This window comes from Botryllus schlosseri, chromosome 5, assembly GCF_051294905.1.
Source record: "Botryllus schlosseri isolate E-star chromosome 5, Bs_hap1, whole genome shotgun sequence".
NCBI lineage: Eukaryota > Metazoa > Chordata > Ascidiacea > Stolidobranchia > Styelidae > Botryllus > Botryllus schlosseri.
The window spans coordinates 5,828,399-5,846,930 of NC_137240.1; the positions used below are offsets into that span (position 1 = coordinate 5,828,399).

An 18,532-nucleotide genomic window follows, 5' to 3' on the forward strand; every position below is an offset into this window, starting at 1 on the left:
AACGGTGTTGCGGGCCGCATGCGGCCCGCGGGCCGTAGTTCGCCCACCCCTGGTATAGTGCATAGTTGGGTGCAAGAAGCAGCTGACAATGTAGTTACACCATATACATTATATTATAAGGCTATGGCTACACGGTCGCTCTCAGCGGTTAGATTTGTTGTAACAGATAGGGCTAATGAGTTACAAAAATCAGTTTAGGATATATAATCTTATTCCTGAAACTAGAAATATCAGCACAAGCAGGCTCAGTTGACCATTTCTTAATGGCGGACACGGGGACCTATAATCGGTTACCTTAGGTTGCGCGTTGCAGGTTTTTCTGAGATTCGTAGTAAACAACCAACAATCAACTGTGACATCACAAATAGCGTCCGGTTAGGTAAGTAAGTAGGGAACAACACGTGGAGCAATAAATATCAATATATACGAAATTAGATGCAAAAGAAAGGGACTATAGGTGTTGATAGATGTTTCTGTATGAAAAACCAAACTGGATTGAACATTATAACGTGGACAGTAAATATTATTGGTGGCATATGTGAGCGGATGAATATCACTTATTTCAAAGTCGTCTGCGTGTCGAGCCGAGTAGCCGACTGGTCGGCCATTAATATTGAGCTTTGGGCATGCAAAGGCTGACGGTGCGAAGCTTGTGACTTGTGATTGAAGAAAGTAGAGACTTTCGTTGAAGATTCTCAGGACTGATGAATGGGATACGCATCGTAAAAGGTACAGTAGCCTACTGTATAGTATTAGTTACCGTGAATATCTACGACTGTGCACACCACCTGGTTCAGTTCTGTTTTGGGATATTAGTCGACTTGTATAATGGACCTGCGACACCACATACTCTGCCGCGGAGTAGTTGAAACTGTTAGCTTGTTATTGACATTTATCGGGTCATAGCTTAGATATGTTTTCATCCACTGCTCGATGTTTGGCTCACATGCCGCATCAAATGAGGCACCTTTTCTTTCAATACATTGATCATTCAAGTCATGAATCTCTGCTATATCATGTCAAATGAGGAGTCATCAACTCACAATGTACCAGTACCGGTACTTCAAAACTTGTTATATTTTTGTTAGCCTATTTGTCTTGGTCTTTATAAGTCATGTCTAGGTTAGCAACTTGGCTTAGTATAGCGACTTACGCATGAATTATTTTTAGTGGAACTGTAAGATACTAGTCACACAGAAGGAATGAAGACGAGACAAAGAAACAATTGGAAGTTTATCCGGCGTTGGAATTAATTAACCTCTTCTTGGGACCACTCGTGCTATATTTGCATGCCTCCTAAACAACCTCCAGCAGCAATACTTTTTCATCGTGAATCATGAATGAATATACAGTTGTCCTAATGTCGTCTTGAGAGCGTGAAGAAGCTTTTGCGGTATTTTGGCATCGCGTTGCTTTGGGATAGGTATGGATGTATGCTGAGACGTGAATTTACAAGCTGGCGTGTAATCTGATTTACAAGGACAGCATGTAGGGTTGTAGGTAGGTAGGTAAGGCGGTAAAATTACAGTCTCGGTGGTAAATGTACACAGAAGAAAATGTAGATTGAATATACCAGAGGTGACTGTAACATTACAGTCTATCATGTAAAGTTAGATTACCGGACGGTTGTAAGTTGAATTTACATTGAGTGACGGTAATGTTATATTACTGCCAAGTGGCTGGCCACCCTGCTTCCAGACATTTCGCGGTAAATCGAGGTAAATTTTTTTTTCAGTGTACCCTTGCTCCAAGTTCAATCAGGTCAGGAGAGTTTGTGTAGCAATATGACAAGAATGGAGCTAAATGAGCTCGAGACAAAATTACTGACTGAACTTCTGACTAGGGCTGGGCACAATGATTCGAGTACTCGAATCTGAATCGAGTATTAATTTTAATGATTCGAGTCGAGTAGTAAAATACGATTTTTTCGAGTACTGAAATTATACGCTTCTCTCCAATGAAAGTTGATTTATCAACGAGAATTATGGTTTCGAAACTAATTTTCACTGTTGAAGCCTTGTACCTTGATTGGAGGTATCGTAGCATTCGAAACATATAGTGCAAAGCTACGAAGGGTACTGGACGTAGCACATTTCCGAAGTCATGATTATCCCACAACATTGACACCAGGTGGAATGAAATCGGTATGGTCGAAAAACTACCAAAGTATCTTTTATGAGATGGATAAAAGACATTATATTCTTTGTGGGGGCATAAACGGTACATATTTGAACTTCGACGTATTACATTCTGTTATGACGTCATTATGAGTGATACTCGATTACTCGACTCGACTCGAAGCATATTACGTGATTCAGAATTTGCTTCGATTTTGCCCAGCCCTACTTCTGACTGCTGTAACAAAGCCTAATAGTCGATTCGTTATAGTTGTCAAAATTACCTGTGTACGCACGGTTCACAATTCTACGTATCATTACGACAACAAATAAGTCTGTTTAAAAGTAAATAATTCCTAAACAAATCAAATGTCAAGCAGGTTCAAATGCCACATTATAGCTGGCAATACTGCCTCAATAATACGTTTTTTACTCGAGTTCATTTGTAAGACATGTGTGCCATCGACATCAAATACCGGGAAAGGCAAACGAGGAGCACAGGAGCACGAGGAGCAGAGAATCTAGTGGAAATGCACCAAAATCAATGTATTCTGGGCCAAAAGGCAAAGCCGACGTATCGAAATAATAGTGCTTAAAGATAATAATCGGAATATATGATGTCTCATAGCTATGTAAGTTCTGACTCAATAGCAATAAGCTTCACGATGCCATTTGATAAAATTCTTCCCGTCAAATGTGTAGCCTATACGTTTGAATTATTGCAGTGGCGGCTTACATAGTCTCTTCACATCTCCCAGTTGAATCTCTTTCATTCCACACAACTAATTTCGGCGTAACTCACCTGGTCCTGCCAGCAAGCGGCAAACCAAGTTGAGTGAGGCATGCCTGCTCTAAGGTCCTTTACAAGCTGACACGTTAAACCTTTTATTCCATCTCCAATTTCTCTCCAATCTCTCGACTGCTGAACCACAAAGATGGAAGACCAGAGTGACTAGCTATAATCGATAATAACTTCCATACGCTTCAACAATGTCGTCAACGAGTGACAGGACTTGTAAGGTTATGAAAATATGGGAAAAGTCGCCGCATGTGTAAAAAATAGACATGTGGCGTGCTGATTAACCACGTATCGGGAGGTATTGGTGTTTACTTGTACCCCTACACCCTCCTGAAGCCTAAAACAACGTAGTACCACTGTTATCGGTATATGCAGCACTCTGCAAGCATAATAATCCTGCTATGCGGCTTGTGAATCCCGCAGTAGCGGACACAATGACTAAGGCGTGGCACGGTGTCTGGAAAATACCACCTCGAAATCTTACACAGTGGGATCTTGAATTATGGGTCGCAAACGGTATAAATTTAAATCCCGGCCGCACCAGAGATAGTTTATTACCATGATGTAATTTCTAATGGATTTATTGGAAATAAAATATTCGCGCTTCACGCGATCTTCCGTGGGTAACTCTCTACGTCACCAAGTGAACCGTGTTGGGTACTATAACCATCGACCAGGTCCACTACGCAATCTTTGGAAAATCTTGGTATTACCGTTCAATATAGAGTATATTTTCGTAATTTTATTTAGTCAACTTGAAAATTTTCTTCGCGCTTCTCATAATTTACAGTCACTTAATTTCACGAAAATAACATGGCTACTCCATGCCGAAAAATAAAAAAATGTTTGAAATATACATAACATACAATCGTAACCACGATCGAATCCTATAAGTATATCTAGAGGCCGTTGGGTACTTTGATTACTGTATAGTCAAGGGTTGTACGTACACTGCTCTTGTGTGTGCGCGAATATTTAGGCACCGGCATTTCGGCGCATACTATCTTCATAAAATTATCGTCTGGTTAAGAAATGAATACAGCCAACACATCTATTGTGTGAACAGACCCCCATGATGTTGCAAAATACTGTCAGAATATGCCATCGATATCTACTACATTTCAGGCACCTTAATGCATCTCTGGCACATCCTATTGCAAGCCGTCGCTGGAATATGCAATTTATGCAAGTGGCCTACCAATATAATTGCCCAAATTCATTCAATTTTGTGAAATTTGCGCACTTCGCACGGCTAAATATAAATTCACACTATATTTTATATGTTGTAAATATCCGTTTATAGTGTAGTATAGCGTATTAGTGCGTATATTAAACCGATAGACATAAACCGATAAATCTTTGCGCTCACCGTTGCGTAATCCGGTTCGTTCCTTAATCGCGTATCCAATTTATTTTATCCGTATTATCCAGGGAAAATGTGTAAAGTGTTTGGATAGTGATGCAATGACCCGTAAAAATTGTGATCTTCAGTCGAATGGGGCCCCAATAGCGTCGTTGCTTTTGGGGGACTGACAAGTGCTGTTATGGTCATGCTTAAAATAAACACTTTGGAGTTTGTAGAACTCAAAAAATATTTCCCTCTCCCACTATCTTTTCCTGGCTACGACTTTGTGCGTAAACCTCACCGAACGAATGGCTCTTTTTAAAATTAATCATATTCATATATAGTTGGCTGTACCTCTTTTGTTTCGGACATGCCCGTAGAGCAGCGGTTCTCAACCTTTTTTGACACGCGCCCCTCTTGGCGATGGTCAAAAAAATCACGCCCCCTGACCCCCTTACATTTATCGTCATGTCAAAAAGAGCACATCATCTAATACAGAGGTGGGCAACCTTACTGCTAATCATGTCCGCATTTCGATTACTTATTAAGCCTAAGGCCGCATTCCAGCAGGGCATAGCCGCAATGAACGATCTGGACGCAAAATGCATATGGTAAACTGTCCATATTCATTCCCGGTGAACTCCGGACTATTCTACTTTTCACAACGGCCTATTGTACGCACTGAAATCGCGAGTGGCAATGTTATGAATAGCTGCTGGGAGCGCATAATGCCGCGCGTAGCGCGAAAATTTTTCAGAGCCGCGAATGAATTGTTATTTCTTGAGGACTCCCATTCCTGCTCCAATTAAGAAGGGCGCTACTGCATTAAAATCGAAAAATGAAGTCTTGTTGAATTGCGCGAAGAAAATTTCAAGATTAAATAAAATCTCTCGAAAATTCAGGAGTGAATTCGCAATTGCAATTTGCATGTCTACGGCTGCCAACACATACTAATTGAATTAGGCGTCGACGGCCGCACAAATTCCCTTCTACGGTCGCATGCAGCCGTACGGGCTGCCCACCCCTGATATAATAGTATACATAAGGTATATCTTACGCCAATTTGAATCCGCATTACAGTTGTTTAGTCTTTTACGTTGCTGACAAACTTCCCCAAACTTGTTTGAAAATAACAAAAAAACATTGAAAAGGACATCAATCAATTTCAAGATAGGTTGCACTGAGACTAATCCTGACGCTGGTAGTGATTACAGAGAGCACGGCGTCGTTCTGCCCTGCCATGCTAAATTTGATCAGTTTTGGAAATGAATTAAATTGTGCTGATTTATAGCCAAATTGAGGGCGAAACCGGGCAACCTATATTGCATCTACGTCTGTCTTAGGCAGTGCAGTTGGCCGGCTATCAACAACAGCTACCTAGCGCACAGAGATTTAGGCTACTGCCAAAGCTATAAAGTAATGAATGACTTGCACGTAGGAATTTCTCGAAATCTTCAAAGAATATCAAAAATTTGCTCAAATGAAGTTGAAGTCAGCCTATACTCCGTTGAGCGCGACTGCTGGAGTTTGAGTTTGTCAAGCTTTCTAGAATACGAATTAAGTTTAATCTTCAATAATCGTATCTTCAGAATGGTTGTGAAACACATGTTTAGTCACAATTTATACAGACGTTGACTAAATTGACAAAAATCTCTCGCGCCCTCCTGAGAGCCTCCCGCGCCCCCCAGGTTGAGAACCCCTGCCGTAGAACAAATAGGATTTACAGGTACTAATATATGGCTGAGAGTTTTGGATACATTTTTTTCCAAGGCTGCTGAAGCGTAGTCTCCATAAATTTCTTCTTGGAGTCGGAGTCAAAGTAGGTGTTGTTTGATTCATGTTGATTTAATATCAAATCTTTCTTTTTAAGCAATTATTAGCTTAATATTGTTCTCTTTTCGCTAAATTCTTTACATGTATTTCTGTTTTATTAGCTGTTCCATCCGCCACAGGTTCAAGCAATAGGGCCATAACGCACAGTTTCTCCTGATAGGCAACGCAAGATAAATAAGTATTTATTAGGTACATATTATTGCAATGGGAGACCACGATTTCATATTTGTGGATTCTCTCAACAACAGTCATAATCTTTCATGCCATTAAACCATCCGTTGACATTCCACGCTTTCCGGTTGCATTTTGTGATATGACGATAAATGGGGAGTGAACTTTTTCACTATCACTTCTGGTGTTTACTTTCAGGCCAGTTCAGAAAGGCGGATCTTCACATTGGAAAGTGCGTCCTGACTTAGGCACTATATCCAATGACCAGGAACGCAGTAGAACGCTGATTCCCATATTACTTTAATATTAGCGAGACGTACAATATAACACCACCTCGGTAAGTAAGGAATGACCATATGCAAAATCTCAGAATTTTGTCGCACAGAATGGCAAAACGAGATACGGGATCAGCAAACGAGTTCCAGATTTGTGCGTCTCGTGAATTCGGTCGGTGCTACCTCCCAAACCCTGTTGACAAAATTCTGTTTTTGAACCCCAAACACCCCTACGTACGTGACAGCACACGACATACCACCACAACAGTCGATATGCGACTAGTTATGAGTCATTATTACGTACAACCAATGACCGCCATGACGGGCGTATCACCATAAATCTCATGTCTGAGTTTTATGTGTGTGACTTGACCTCTATGGAACCCCTGAGATTGGATCGGGAAATCCCTAGTGTTCAATGGAACAGTTGTTATGAAACACTGTTCTGGGGAGAGCAGCATGTTGAAACTTACAGTCAAACGATCCAAATGAAGTCGTGTTAATAAGTGCAGAGTAGATATATAGTCAGAGAAACGTTGCATTCAGACATGCGGCAATCGTGATTTGGAATCGTAATTGATAACAGCTAGGGTTGCATTTAAAACAAAAATCAATTTAAGACAAATATGTTTAAAACAATACCCTTGTTTAAAACATGTTTTTCAATCTTTTTTTATTTTGTTTTATTCGTAGCCATGACGTCACGAATATTCAATTGTGACATCATGATGGATTGTCATTGAAAATTGAAAATATATAGTAAATATATCTCCTTTAACGAAATATCTGCGAATACTAGCTGTTGAATCGACTATTTTGAGAGCACCAACCATACTCATGGTATACGTCGGCTATATCGGGTGGTAAGGGTACGTAAGCTCAAACAACACTCTCTATACCGATGTGCTTATTTGACCAGGACAAGATTAGTCGGGGTTGGACATAACAAGATCGAAGATTTAGGTGCACATATGCGTCTATCATAGGTTGTATCTCCGACGATCTTTCTGCGAGTGCACACGCGATGTCGCATGTTGGACGACACGTTCTCTCATAATTGCGAATATAGTTAGACTGAATTCCGTAAATTTTCAGGGGAGGAGGCATCAATACTGGAAGCAAAGAATAGAGTGACAATAAATCGCAAGAAATGCTATGAAGAAATATCAAGTAAAATAAATCTGCCACGAAATATTCTACTTTATGGTCATATACGAAGATCTACGAAAATTATGGCTACGCCAATGCGTCGAAACTGATATTTTCGTCATCAACATACTAAAGTTTGCGGTCAGGCTAATCAAATTTCAGTTTTCTCTTTCAAGTTCACAATAAATTACCTAGGTAATTGATTTTTTTGAATATTATAACTAATTTCAAGAATTACTTGACGGGCCACTCGAAACCTTTTCGCGGGCTACATTTGTCCCGCGGGTCACGGGTTGGTCACCCTTGCATTAGTAGATTCGTAGTAAATTAGACCAGTGCTCTTCAACCGGATGCTTCGTACACCATAGGGTGTACCACTCAGATGGGGTGGTCAGGGGTGTACCAGATCCGAATTAAAATGGACCGATGACTAGCAATCGCAATATACAGGCAACTATATGCTTGAGAACGTGTTGACCGGGTGTGCAATATCGTACATTGTCCGTAGCTTGAAAGTTACATTTCGTTTGTGATATCATGAGCAAAATATTTCTGAGTATCTCCCAAACATTGACACGCTGGTAATGGATTAATTGGCGTATTTTGGTGTAGAACAGGATGAAATTGACATATGTTCCACTGGCTATTTCTGTCTATAATGACTGTTGAGCTAACCATCCACAGCGAGAGCTCAGAAATAGTGAGTTGGTACTATGTGCGAGATGCTTATAAATAACGCAGTGTACATGACTTGAATAAAATATAGACTTGTTATCAAGCCAGCAGGTATTACAACTTTGTTAACGACACCTGATGTCAACTTTCGTAATCGCATATATAAAGTAAATCAAAGCAGAGATTGTCAAAGTTACCAGCGTTGCTACTTCAAGTCGATGTAGAAATGCAGCCGTCAATTTATACTCGATTACAAGTAGATGTACCAGGTCCCAATACATTTCAAAGCTATATCAAGTGGAATTAGAATACGAAATGTCGGAAAAATTATTCAAGTATGGTATGCAGTTTCTCGGTGACGTCTACTTTCAAAATTGCGATATCTCTCTTAGTGACTAATGTAAACTTACTGATGGCACTACTAACAAACAGAATCTTCGAAAATATATTCAGTATTTCTGATACAGGTGCTGCTACCAACTCATACTCATTGAAGTGAAATGTCGGCAATCTAATTCTATTCTCATTTGTGAAATCTTTCTAGGCTCTAATTCTAATTTCAATCTAATTTGTGAAATCTTTGTATGCTGCAACCTTAATTCTAATCTAATTTTTTTCTGAAAATGTCACAGTAGAACTGTATAGTGCGAAACGAGTCAAGTTTGCTGTACAGACATTTGCTATTCTCATGCTCATAAGATGAACTATGATTTGATATTACCAGAGTTTTATTGAACTTTTCGCGAATTCTGTATTTCTTATTCTAATCTAATTTGGAAAGAACTCTGTTAGCTCAAATTCCAATTTTATTCTAATTTCGAAATACCTGTTTAGCTGTAATTCCAATTCTACTAGTTCGAAAAAAACTTTGTAGTTGTAATGGAATTCCAATCTAATTTGGAGAAGGTGAAAGTATTCTAGTTTTTCAAGTCTGCCTGTTACATGCGGTTTTCATGACAATTGTCAATAAATTTCCATCTTGTTGATGCCTAATTGCCCACACATACAGGGATCGTGTGTGAATAAGTTTCCTAAAGCATTGAGTTTCCCTATCGGGCCTCGGTCCGAACAGCAATCCAGTATAGCAAGTGAAACATATGATTTTTTGTAAGTACTTTGTGAAAATATATTTATAGATACTTCATAAAGGCTTCTGTTATTGTGGTCTTTCGTTTAGTATATCAATATCCCAATTTACATATGTTAGCGTGTGGCAATTGGGTTGGGAATATGCATTTTGATTTCAGGATGATGCCGCAAGTTGTTGCTGAAGATAGTGACTCAATCCTCGTCGTAAAAAGCATTTGGCGAAAACCAGGCGGAGGTATGACTTCCCAATATTACATGGGCAACGTTCTTCCAGCAGCATTTTCAGTGGATTTCATTTCTCCGTCGCTGGGATCTCTGTTTTTGTTATTTCACGAAATGTGTTTCCATTTTATGTTGTTATGGTTCAATTTATATCGAATATATGCCATCAAGACTGTTTATTTGCAATAGTCTGCAATTAGGAAGAATATACAAGATTTCAAGTAGGGTGTTTATAGGAAAATTACACGACTATCAATTCTAATGGGCGAGGTTAAATATCCGATGCTCACACCGAGGAATGGGGTGAATTCTGGTCATATACACCCGCAGGGTTAAGTAAGTTCTGTTTTCGTGTACCACCTTATGGGGTGTGCATCCCACTCTTTTCGCTAAGAGTGTTCGGAGACCTGAAATACTTGAGCAAAAAGGCAGAATGAAACTGATCAGACCCAAGTCAAAAGGAGGGATCGACATGCCGGATATTGAATCCGCCACACACGCAAAGAGAGGAAAAAGGCTACAACAACTAACCGACTTGAGAGCCCGATTGATATCTGGCATGCTCAAGCGATATACAATCTGACAACGAAGGTGAGCGATATAAATTGCAATTTATACAACAGCCTCTAACCTCACAGAAATACTTTGACGAAGGAAAATCAAATTTTCGACGTAATCAAAAGCCAATCACAGGATGTACAAGAACTAAGCCAGAAAGAAATGTACCAGATCCTTGTTAAAAAGAAGACGCAGCAAGGAGGAAGCCGAATGTCGGACTGGAAACAGATATGGCTATACCAACACAATATCAAATATCACATTGACAACAAGCAACGTGAATTCTCGTATCGCATTAACACTGAGAGTTACTTTACAGGCTCCAGAAAAACCAACGCGGGTTGGATACGAAGAAAAGACGCCTACCTGAAAAACAAATGCAAATTCTGCCAACACGCCGAAGATACTCTGCGCAATACTTTCGCCGAATGTGCAACTTAAAAAAAGCTGTTCTCTCTTGTAATACAGGATCTCGAGAACGACCTGCAAACGACTATCGACGCTACACCTGCACTGTAAAAAATAAAGGTGTCCATAGACATGTTTACACCTGGTACCGCTTAATACATGTCCATCATGTAAAACCATACGACAGGTTTGATTCCACCTGTTGCCTAACATGTTTCTGCCCGTCATGTAATCTCGAAAACACGTCTGACCTGAGACTTCAATTGACCTTTCACCTTGGACCGACTGGCACAAAATCTGTAGCCAGGATATGAAATAAAACAAGCAATTCAGTGTTGGATCAAATGATGGTATATTGAGAACAAATGCATCAAAACAAGAAAAATTCTGAAATGGCGAGAGTTTCGGATAATACGTAATGAAATAAGAATTACTATAACGGCTAAAAATATTGACATGTCATGGCGCAATTAATTTACTACTAACAGCCACAGTGTAAGTCGAAGAGTACCGAACGTTAAGAAGTTTTGGAACTTATGCAATGAAAGAAGAGTTATATACAACAATGGCTTAAATATTGGCCCGTCATCAATGAATTAATTTACTACAAAAAGCCACAGTGTGAGCCGCAGAGTGCCTATCGTTAAGAAGTTTTGGAACTTATGCAATGAATGAAGAATTATTACAACAACGGCTAAAAATATTGGCCCGTCATCAATGAATTAATTTACTACAAAAAGCCACAGTGTAAGCCGCAGAGTGCCTAACGTTAAGAAGTTTTGAAACTTATGCAATGAATGAAGAATTATTACAACAACGGCTAAAAACATTGGCCCGTCATCAATGAATTAATTTACTACAAAAAGCCACAGAGCAGGCCGCAGAGTACCTAACGTTAAGAAGTTTTGAAACTTATGTAATGAAAAAAAATTCTTACAACAACGGCTAAAAATATTGGCCCCTCATAAATTAATTAATTTACTACAAAAAGCCACAGTGTAAGCCGCAGAGAGCCTAACGTTAAGAAGTTTTGGAATTTATACAATGAAAGAAGAATTGTTACAACAACAGCTAAAAATATTGACCCGTCATCAATGAATTAATTTACTACAAAAAGCCACAGCGTAAGCCGCCTAGTACCTAATGTTTTGAAGTTTTGGACATATGTAATGAAACCAGAATTATAATAACGGCTAAAATCATTGACCCGTCCTCAATAAATTAATCAAATTAAATTACAATGAACAGCCACACCTAACGTTAGAAAGTTTCGAAACGTATGTAATGAAACAAGAATTAATATACCGGCTTGAAACATTGACCGGTCCTCGATTAATTAAGTTATTACAAATTGTCACCGTGAAAGGCGCCGAGTACCTAATGCAATGACACAAGAATTATAACGGCTAAAAATGTTGACCTGTCCTTGGTGAATTATTCAAATTAATTTACTACGAACAGCCAAAGTCTACCTAACGTTACAAAGTTTCGAGACAGCCGCAGTGTACTTAACGTTCGGAAGTTTCGAAGGAGAGTTCGTGACGACGGACCATCAATTAGAGGCTGATGGAGCGAACTTGATGTTGAACAGCCAGTATATTGCCAGTATTATGGCCATAGCATGATGGAAGCTTCTGACCCCTTTGATAACTTTGCCATAGAAGAGAACTTTCCATTCATTCAGGATCGTATTGTACTTGATCGTCGGATATAATTCTTTGGCTCCTGATAAATAAAAATGATATTAGCTTAGTACTATCGATGTGGTCTGAGATTAAGAATTGAGTTGAGTATGAGGCCTAATAATAGGGTTACCATGCGTCCTCTTTCAATAGGATTTGTCCTCTTTCTTGACTTTTTTAAAAGTGTCCTCGGAGGACGCCCTTTTGTCCTCTTTTTTGAGATTTTGTCCTCTTTTTTGAAAATTTAGGTCACATTTAGAGCGAAATGCGAGTGATATGCCGTAAATTAGCACAGAAGTGACTCTATGGCGGGTACTTCGGAGTGAAAAACGGTGATTGGAGCTCTGAGCGAAAAGTTGACCTTTTTTAAAAATTTTCCAGTCAACCGGTCACAAAGTGGGCAAAATTCACCGATTTTTGAGAATTCTTCTCCGGTTTTGCAAGTCTCAAATTTCTGAAAAAGTGTCCTCTTTTTAGATTTCCAAAATATGGTAAGCCTACCTAATAAGTCATTACCGCGCGAGTCAGGGTCATGCAAAGAGGTAAGAAAACAATCGTACGTGATGGTGCTTTCAAGGATATCGAGCGAGCATAATGGTACCCAGAGTGGAATGATTTTAGCATCAGTCGTAACACTGCAACTTTTTAAGTGAAATAGGAGGGGCCAATATTGGTTTCACATCATCTTCTTTGATTGGACGCCATAGACTAGTGACGATTTCACCATAGTGTCCTACAGTAGCATGGACACGGGAAAATCTCGTTACTCACTGATATTGGATTACATCATTCTTTCGATTTACAGTGACCTGTCGAGATACCAATTTTTATCAAATACAGTGTTAATACAGCAATACAGTGTTAATAGTGCCATAAATTGCCTTTTTTTGTATGATGTGAAAGATGTAGCCTGATGGCAGTGAGCCATGCGATTTGCTTGTGTCCACAACAAAGTGACATAATGCTTTCACATACACCAAACAACTTACTTTGTCAACAAACAGGAAGCTGCCATAGTTGTCATTGAAGAATTGAAGATCGTTGGGATCCCGACCATCCACCCCAGTTTTTGACGACCTGAACGAGAAGTGTCAGAAATCAACTCCATGTATGTTTTGACGCGACTGCGACGTCGTAAAGTAAATCAGCGACTTTGAAACCTTGCGCGGGGCCCTCTAATGTTGATAAAGATTTTCAGTCATCCGACAGGAGGTAACACGGTTGGGCAAGGGTGAAAACATGACATATATTACTACGCAGCAAATTCGATGACAATTATGTTACGACAAGCAAGTGTGCAGTCATGTCCTGCAAGGAGTTGCAGGTCGCCTTTGTATACCTCTGGGCTCATTTGACAAGGAATATTCCAAGCTTGGACATAAAAATATCAAGGTTGCGGCGAGGCTGCGTACATCGCGTTGTGCAAAGGTTACACCGCTGACAATATTGCTGCGAGTACTAATAAATATTATAATCAATTTCTAGAATCGCCTTGCAGGCCGAGGGTTGGTCGCCTTTATATCTAAGGAAGAAATGTCTACGTCTGGAAGTATGTGCGATTAAAAAATTCAAGAAAACTACAATCTGCCCAAAAAGAACAATGTATGTTAATTTAAAAAGTATGTTTAGGTCACTGACGAGTTTTATACATTTTGAAAACTGACTTCACTTTTTGCTAACCCATGGTAATAATTAGGGCCATTCAAAGCCATATTTCGTTCTATGCATCAGCAAGTCGTGAAATCAATTTCAACACAAAACCGTATCCCTTTGAGCTATATTAAAGCTATGAAGTCACATTTTCCTGATTAGGTCATAAAGCTCAAAATTTACATTAAGAAGCGATTGGACAAAAACGAGGTTTAACAAATAATGGAGCTGCAAATACAAGACATTTCACCAGCGCTTTATGCACCCCTGCAGAAGTGGCAACCCACATCAGCGTTTGTGGAGCTCTCACTTTCCTTACCAAAGTCATTTTACGTCTGAATCGTAACTTCAAAGACTTTAACATTTCACACTACTACTGTACTGCAACAGTGATTTAGAATAAAAAATGGACGTGTATAACTGTTGTTGCATAGGTTTTACTCTTTAGTTCCGTCAGTGCCGATATTTGCATGTAAAACTACACCATTTTCACATAAATTCATATTTTCCAAAAAATAAAGTCATATTATTGATTTTCCAAGGTCATATAAAAATGGCCCTAGTTATAATATATATGTAATTTGTTGTGTCATGAAAAATGATTGCGCATGCCACAAATGCCGAGGGATTGTGCCGTCAGTAACTTGATCATAACACTGCTTTATACCTACGGTACCAAATGCGCATCGATCAAGATCGGGTAAATCTCCAGCAGACTGTGTTGACATCCCATTCAGAATGGCCTCGCGACGCGATTCAAATGTTCTTTTCATCCTATCCAGAATCGTTTCCTTGTGAGGTATTCTCCACTTGCCTCTTATTGCGTTTTGATGTATCTCGATGCTGCGCTCGTCGTCTGTGTAGAGTATACATGTTGACTTTGTAGGACAAAATAGATCCTAATCAAAACATGACCGGTTATCGGTGCAAGGTGCTACTTCTTGCCTATGTTCCTTCTAAGCTGCTCGCATGCGCACAGACACGAGAAAAATTAGACGTAACATTGTCTGTTGGCGTTATCAGTATCATATCAAAATATTGATATTGAGGATATCTAGATCAAGAAAGCAAGATACTAAAATGCTCACATTGTATGTTGTGACTCGAGAATTCTTGCAGCGTTGACTAGATTTTTCCACAAGCTGCTGAGATTTCCGTTTGCCGCAGCGTCCATGCTTCTGCTATTCCAAGTTTAAGACGAGAACTTCTTTTTCATGGTGTCTTCTCCATTCCCTCAACTTGTTGCAGAGCTTGTCTTTCCATGATCCCTGCAATGTGGCATAGTTGAAGTAAGGTTTGGATTAAGTTTGGACAAACTTCTGAGATGTGTGTCACCAACATTGAAAAATTGGAATGTAATGCCGCCCTGCTGTATGATATTACACATTGATAATAATCGTCAATAATTGGTGCATGCATTGCATACGTTGTAGGACTAGCCTATTGCATGAACGTGGTAAGGGGATGTCATTATCAGTGACTTGATCCCAACACTGCTTTATACCTGCCCAATGCGCATCGATCAACATCGGCTAAATCTCGAACAGACTTTGTGTTGATATCCCATTCAAAATGGCCTCATGACACGATTCAAATGTTCTTTTCATCCTAACCTGAATCTTTTCTTGTCACGTAGTCTTTTCGCCCACTTGACACTTATTGCTTTTTGCTGTACCTCGATGCTGCGCTCGTCTTCTGGAGAATATACCGATGCAGGTTGACTCTGTAATAAATATCTTCATTAAAGCCCAGCGAATTATCAGCTTGCCGGTAAAAGCGAGTCAATTTATTGCAGAAAGAGCAAAAGTTTTTTTGGGCCTAACTATTTCGTAAGAACAGACAGTTCCAACCAGAAATGAAGATAAGCAGAAGCCTAAAATTCTAAGGTAATGGGGGAAAACAGGCAATTTACATATACGAGATCACAATTTCATCAAAATTAAGATTTATAGGGTTAAAAATGTCAAAATTGTCAGAATGTCAGATTTTATCGGTCAAAATCTTCGGTTTTAGATAAAAATAAAATCACCCTAGGAGAACATCACATATTCGTTGAAGAAGTTCATATCAACATATTTTAACATATTCTATTCGGGAAACAAAAAAGTACTAACCTATGGTAGATTAGTAAGCTATATAGACCAGGAATGGCCAACCTTTTCGGCTGAAGGGCCACATGCAATTGACGAGCGAGTTCGCGGTCCACTAGCCACGCCAAGCGAATAAAATTTTCGAAATTTATAAATAAACAAGGTCAATAATATTATTACTCGAGTATTGCGGGTCTATTGTATACCGCCCGCTAGACTCAGTTTGCAAGGACACGACTATTTGGCGTCTGGCCACATCGATATCGCCATTTCACCATTGACGATCTTTATGCGAGCGCAAACGCGAAAAGACTTTCTCCCGTAATTGCGAATACAGTTAGACTCAATCGGATAAAATAGGCGTTTTTTTCGTTTTCAGTAGGGGGTAGGCTACCAAGCAAGAAATCGTGCGAAAATTAAACACGCAAAGCGTGAAGAATAATTTCGCTGCTATTTTACTTTATTATAATGTACGACGACTTACTGAAAAGGTGACTGGACCCTGGATCTGCCAATGCGTCGGAACTGATATTTTAGTCATCAACATCCCAAGTGTCGCAGCCAGAATTGTAATTTTTGTTGGCATTGCAAGTTCACAATCTGAGCAATTCATTTTCGATCATATAATAGGAAATTAGCTCACGGGTCACGCAAAACCCTCTCGCTGGCCATATTTAGCCCACGGGTTGGCCACCCCTGATATAGACAGGCCAATGCGATAATTTCAGAGCCGGAGCAGCAGCTAGAGCAGGAGCAGTTTAAATTTGCGGCTGCTCTAAAGCCCTGCATAACACGGCGTGATTTTGGCTAAAAATCTATATTCGTTTCTATTACAGATATCGAACAAGACAAGATAATTTTAGTACAGTATGATTACCATGATCATCGCTTTTCGACGATAATTCTGTTGACATGCATAGAATATAATTACTCACTTCCATCGTCAAACCAGTCATATTGTCCCATATCTTTGGCAGACAATTCATAAAAATCGCCGTTCAATTCAAGCGACTTGTCGTAATATTCCGTAGTGAATTTTCTGTCCTAGATGGTACTACGAACTGCACATCTCACAACATCATAAATCTCAGATAGGTGATCAACTGTGATCACCTTTCTAATATTACCATGGATGATCAGCATTTTCATATTTAATAGCACAAGAGTAATAAATCGCTAACCAGTCTGATGAATCTGAAAAATAGAACGTCATGTTCAAAATTACGCAATTTTAATTACCGGTACTTTTCTCTATCGGCATATAGTTCACTATTAAACTTTGAAACATATTCTATGATGCAGTCTAATGTAGCCATCTCACCACCAATGTTCCCTCTAAGCTGCGCACATGCACAAATGCGCAGTGCTAACACGGTCTCTGCGCACAAAAAATCCGATATGATGACCTTTTTTTAGTCTTTACGCACTGTTGTCCAAGGGTCTGCGCAGTGAGTTCGTGAGTGTGCGCAGACTCGTCAAAAATTAGAGGGAACATTGCTTACCATACTGTAATTTACCAATACAGTATACCGGTAAATTATGGAGTCTCTGGTAAAATATTTCACCAGGTTGTAATACACAAAGGAAACCGGTTTCTGTCATAGCCTCACAGGAATAACAGTGTTAATATCGCCCAAAGCCTGACTTGAGGATACCACAAATGTGACAGTGCCCGTCAAAATCTTCAGGAATAACAGTGTTAATATCGCCCAAAGCCTGACTTGAGGATACCACAAATGTGACAGTGCCCGTCAAAATCTTCATAGAAAAATATTGTACCATCTTGATCCTGATTGACAACATGAATTCTTTTTTGCCGTATTTGTCACATAATTTTACAGAGCAAAGTTGTCCCTCCATATCTTGCATTTGACAAAATGCAACATATTGGCATGGTATACACATCCTCCTAATATATCAACTGGCTCAACTTTCTTAGGTTCATTATTTACATAGTTAAGCTAAGACATTCCCCAACATGATATACTGTAATCGACTGGTTACCGTATGCACTCTGAAGCTATATATGGTAAGTGCTAAACGATATGCTGCCTCCACACGCCACACGTTACCGTACTGCAGTTAAATGCAGCACACCAACTATGCACACCCCGTAGGCGCGCATATGAATCGGAAACACTTTCCCCGATGAAAACTGATGTGAAATGCATCCTCTACTAACTGGACAAATACGATCAATAACCGTCAGCCGGTAATAAACTCTACACTCAGTTCGCCAACTTTTCTGGCCGCGTAGTGATCGCCGATGGAAGTGGCTTCCCGGCACTGAAAGTTTTTCAAACCAATCGTAACGCATACGGCAATCACGTGAGCAGTGAAGTAGAACTTCCGTTTTTTTAACCAATCACGTCGGATCGTGAAATATTGTGAGTGGTGAACTGAAATTTTACCGTCGTTCTGCAACCAATCACGACGGATACTGAAATCGAGGACCGTGAACTAAAATTT

General features: G+C 39.6%; 2 protein-coding genes across 7 annotated transcripts in view; one reads left to right on the top strand and one right to left on the bottom strand.

The window, feature by feature from the left end:
- LOC145439661 (uncharacterized) overlaps positions 1-18,532 on the top strand; it is a 129,984-nt gene that overhangs the window by 46,377 nt on the left and 65,075 nt on the right. The gene's annotated exons all lie outside the window — the stretch shown is intronic.
- Positions 10,970-17,741, bottom strand: LOC145438766 (uncharacterized). 3 transcript variants are annotated; one of them, XR_013915019.1, is made up of 5 exons: positions 16,999-17,741; positions 15,478-15,696; positions 15,062-15,241; positions 14,641-14,829; positions 10,970-13,400 (listed from the first exon to the last, which is right to left on the bottom strand). XR_013915019.1 is itself a non-coding variant. In XM_080316118.1 (4 exons), exons 1-4 carry the CDS (start codon positions 17,047-17,049, stop codon positions 12,322-12,324), a joined length of 294 nt encoding a protein of 97 aa, XP_080172244.1. In that variant the 5' UTR covers positions 17,050-17,741; the 3' UTR covers positions 10,970-12,321. The 3 variants fall into 3 exon arrangements, 2 of the variants coding, with proteins under 2 accessions (XP_080172244.1, XP_080172243.1); XM_080316118.1 differs by lacking the exons at positions 14,641-14,829; positions 15,062-15,241 and having other exon boundaries at positions 10,970-12,366; positions 13,313-13,400; positions 15,587-15,696; XM_080316117.1 differs by lacking the exons at positions 14,641-14,829; positions 15,062-15,241 and having other exon boundaries at positions 15,587-15,696.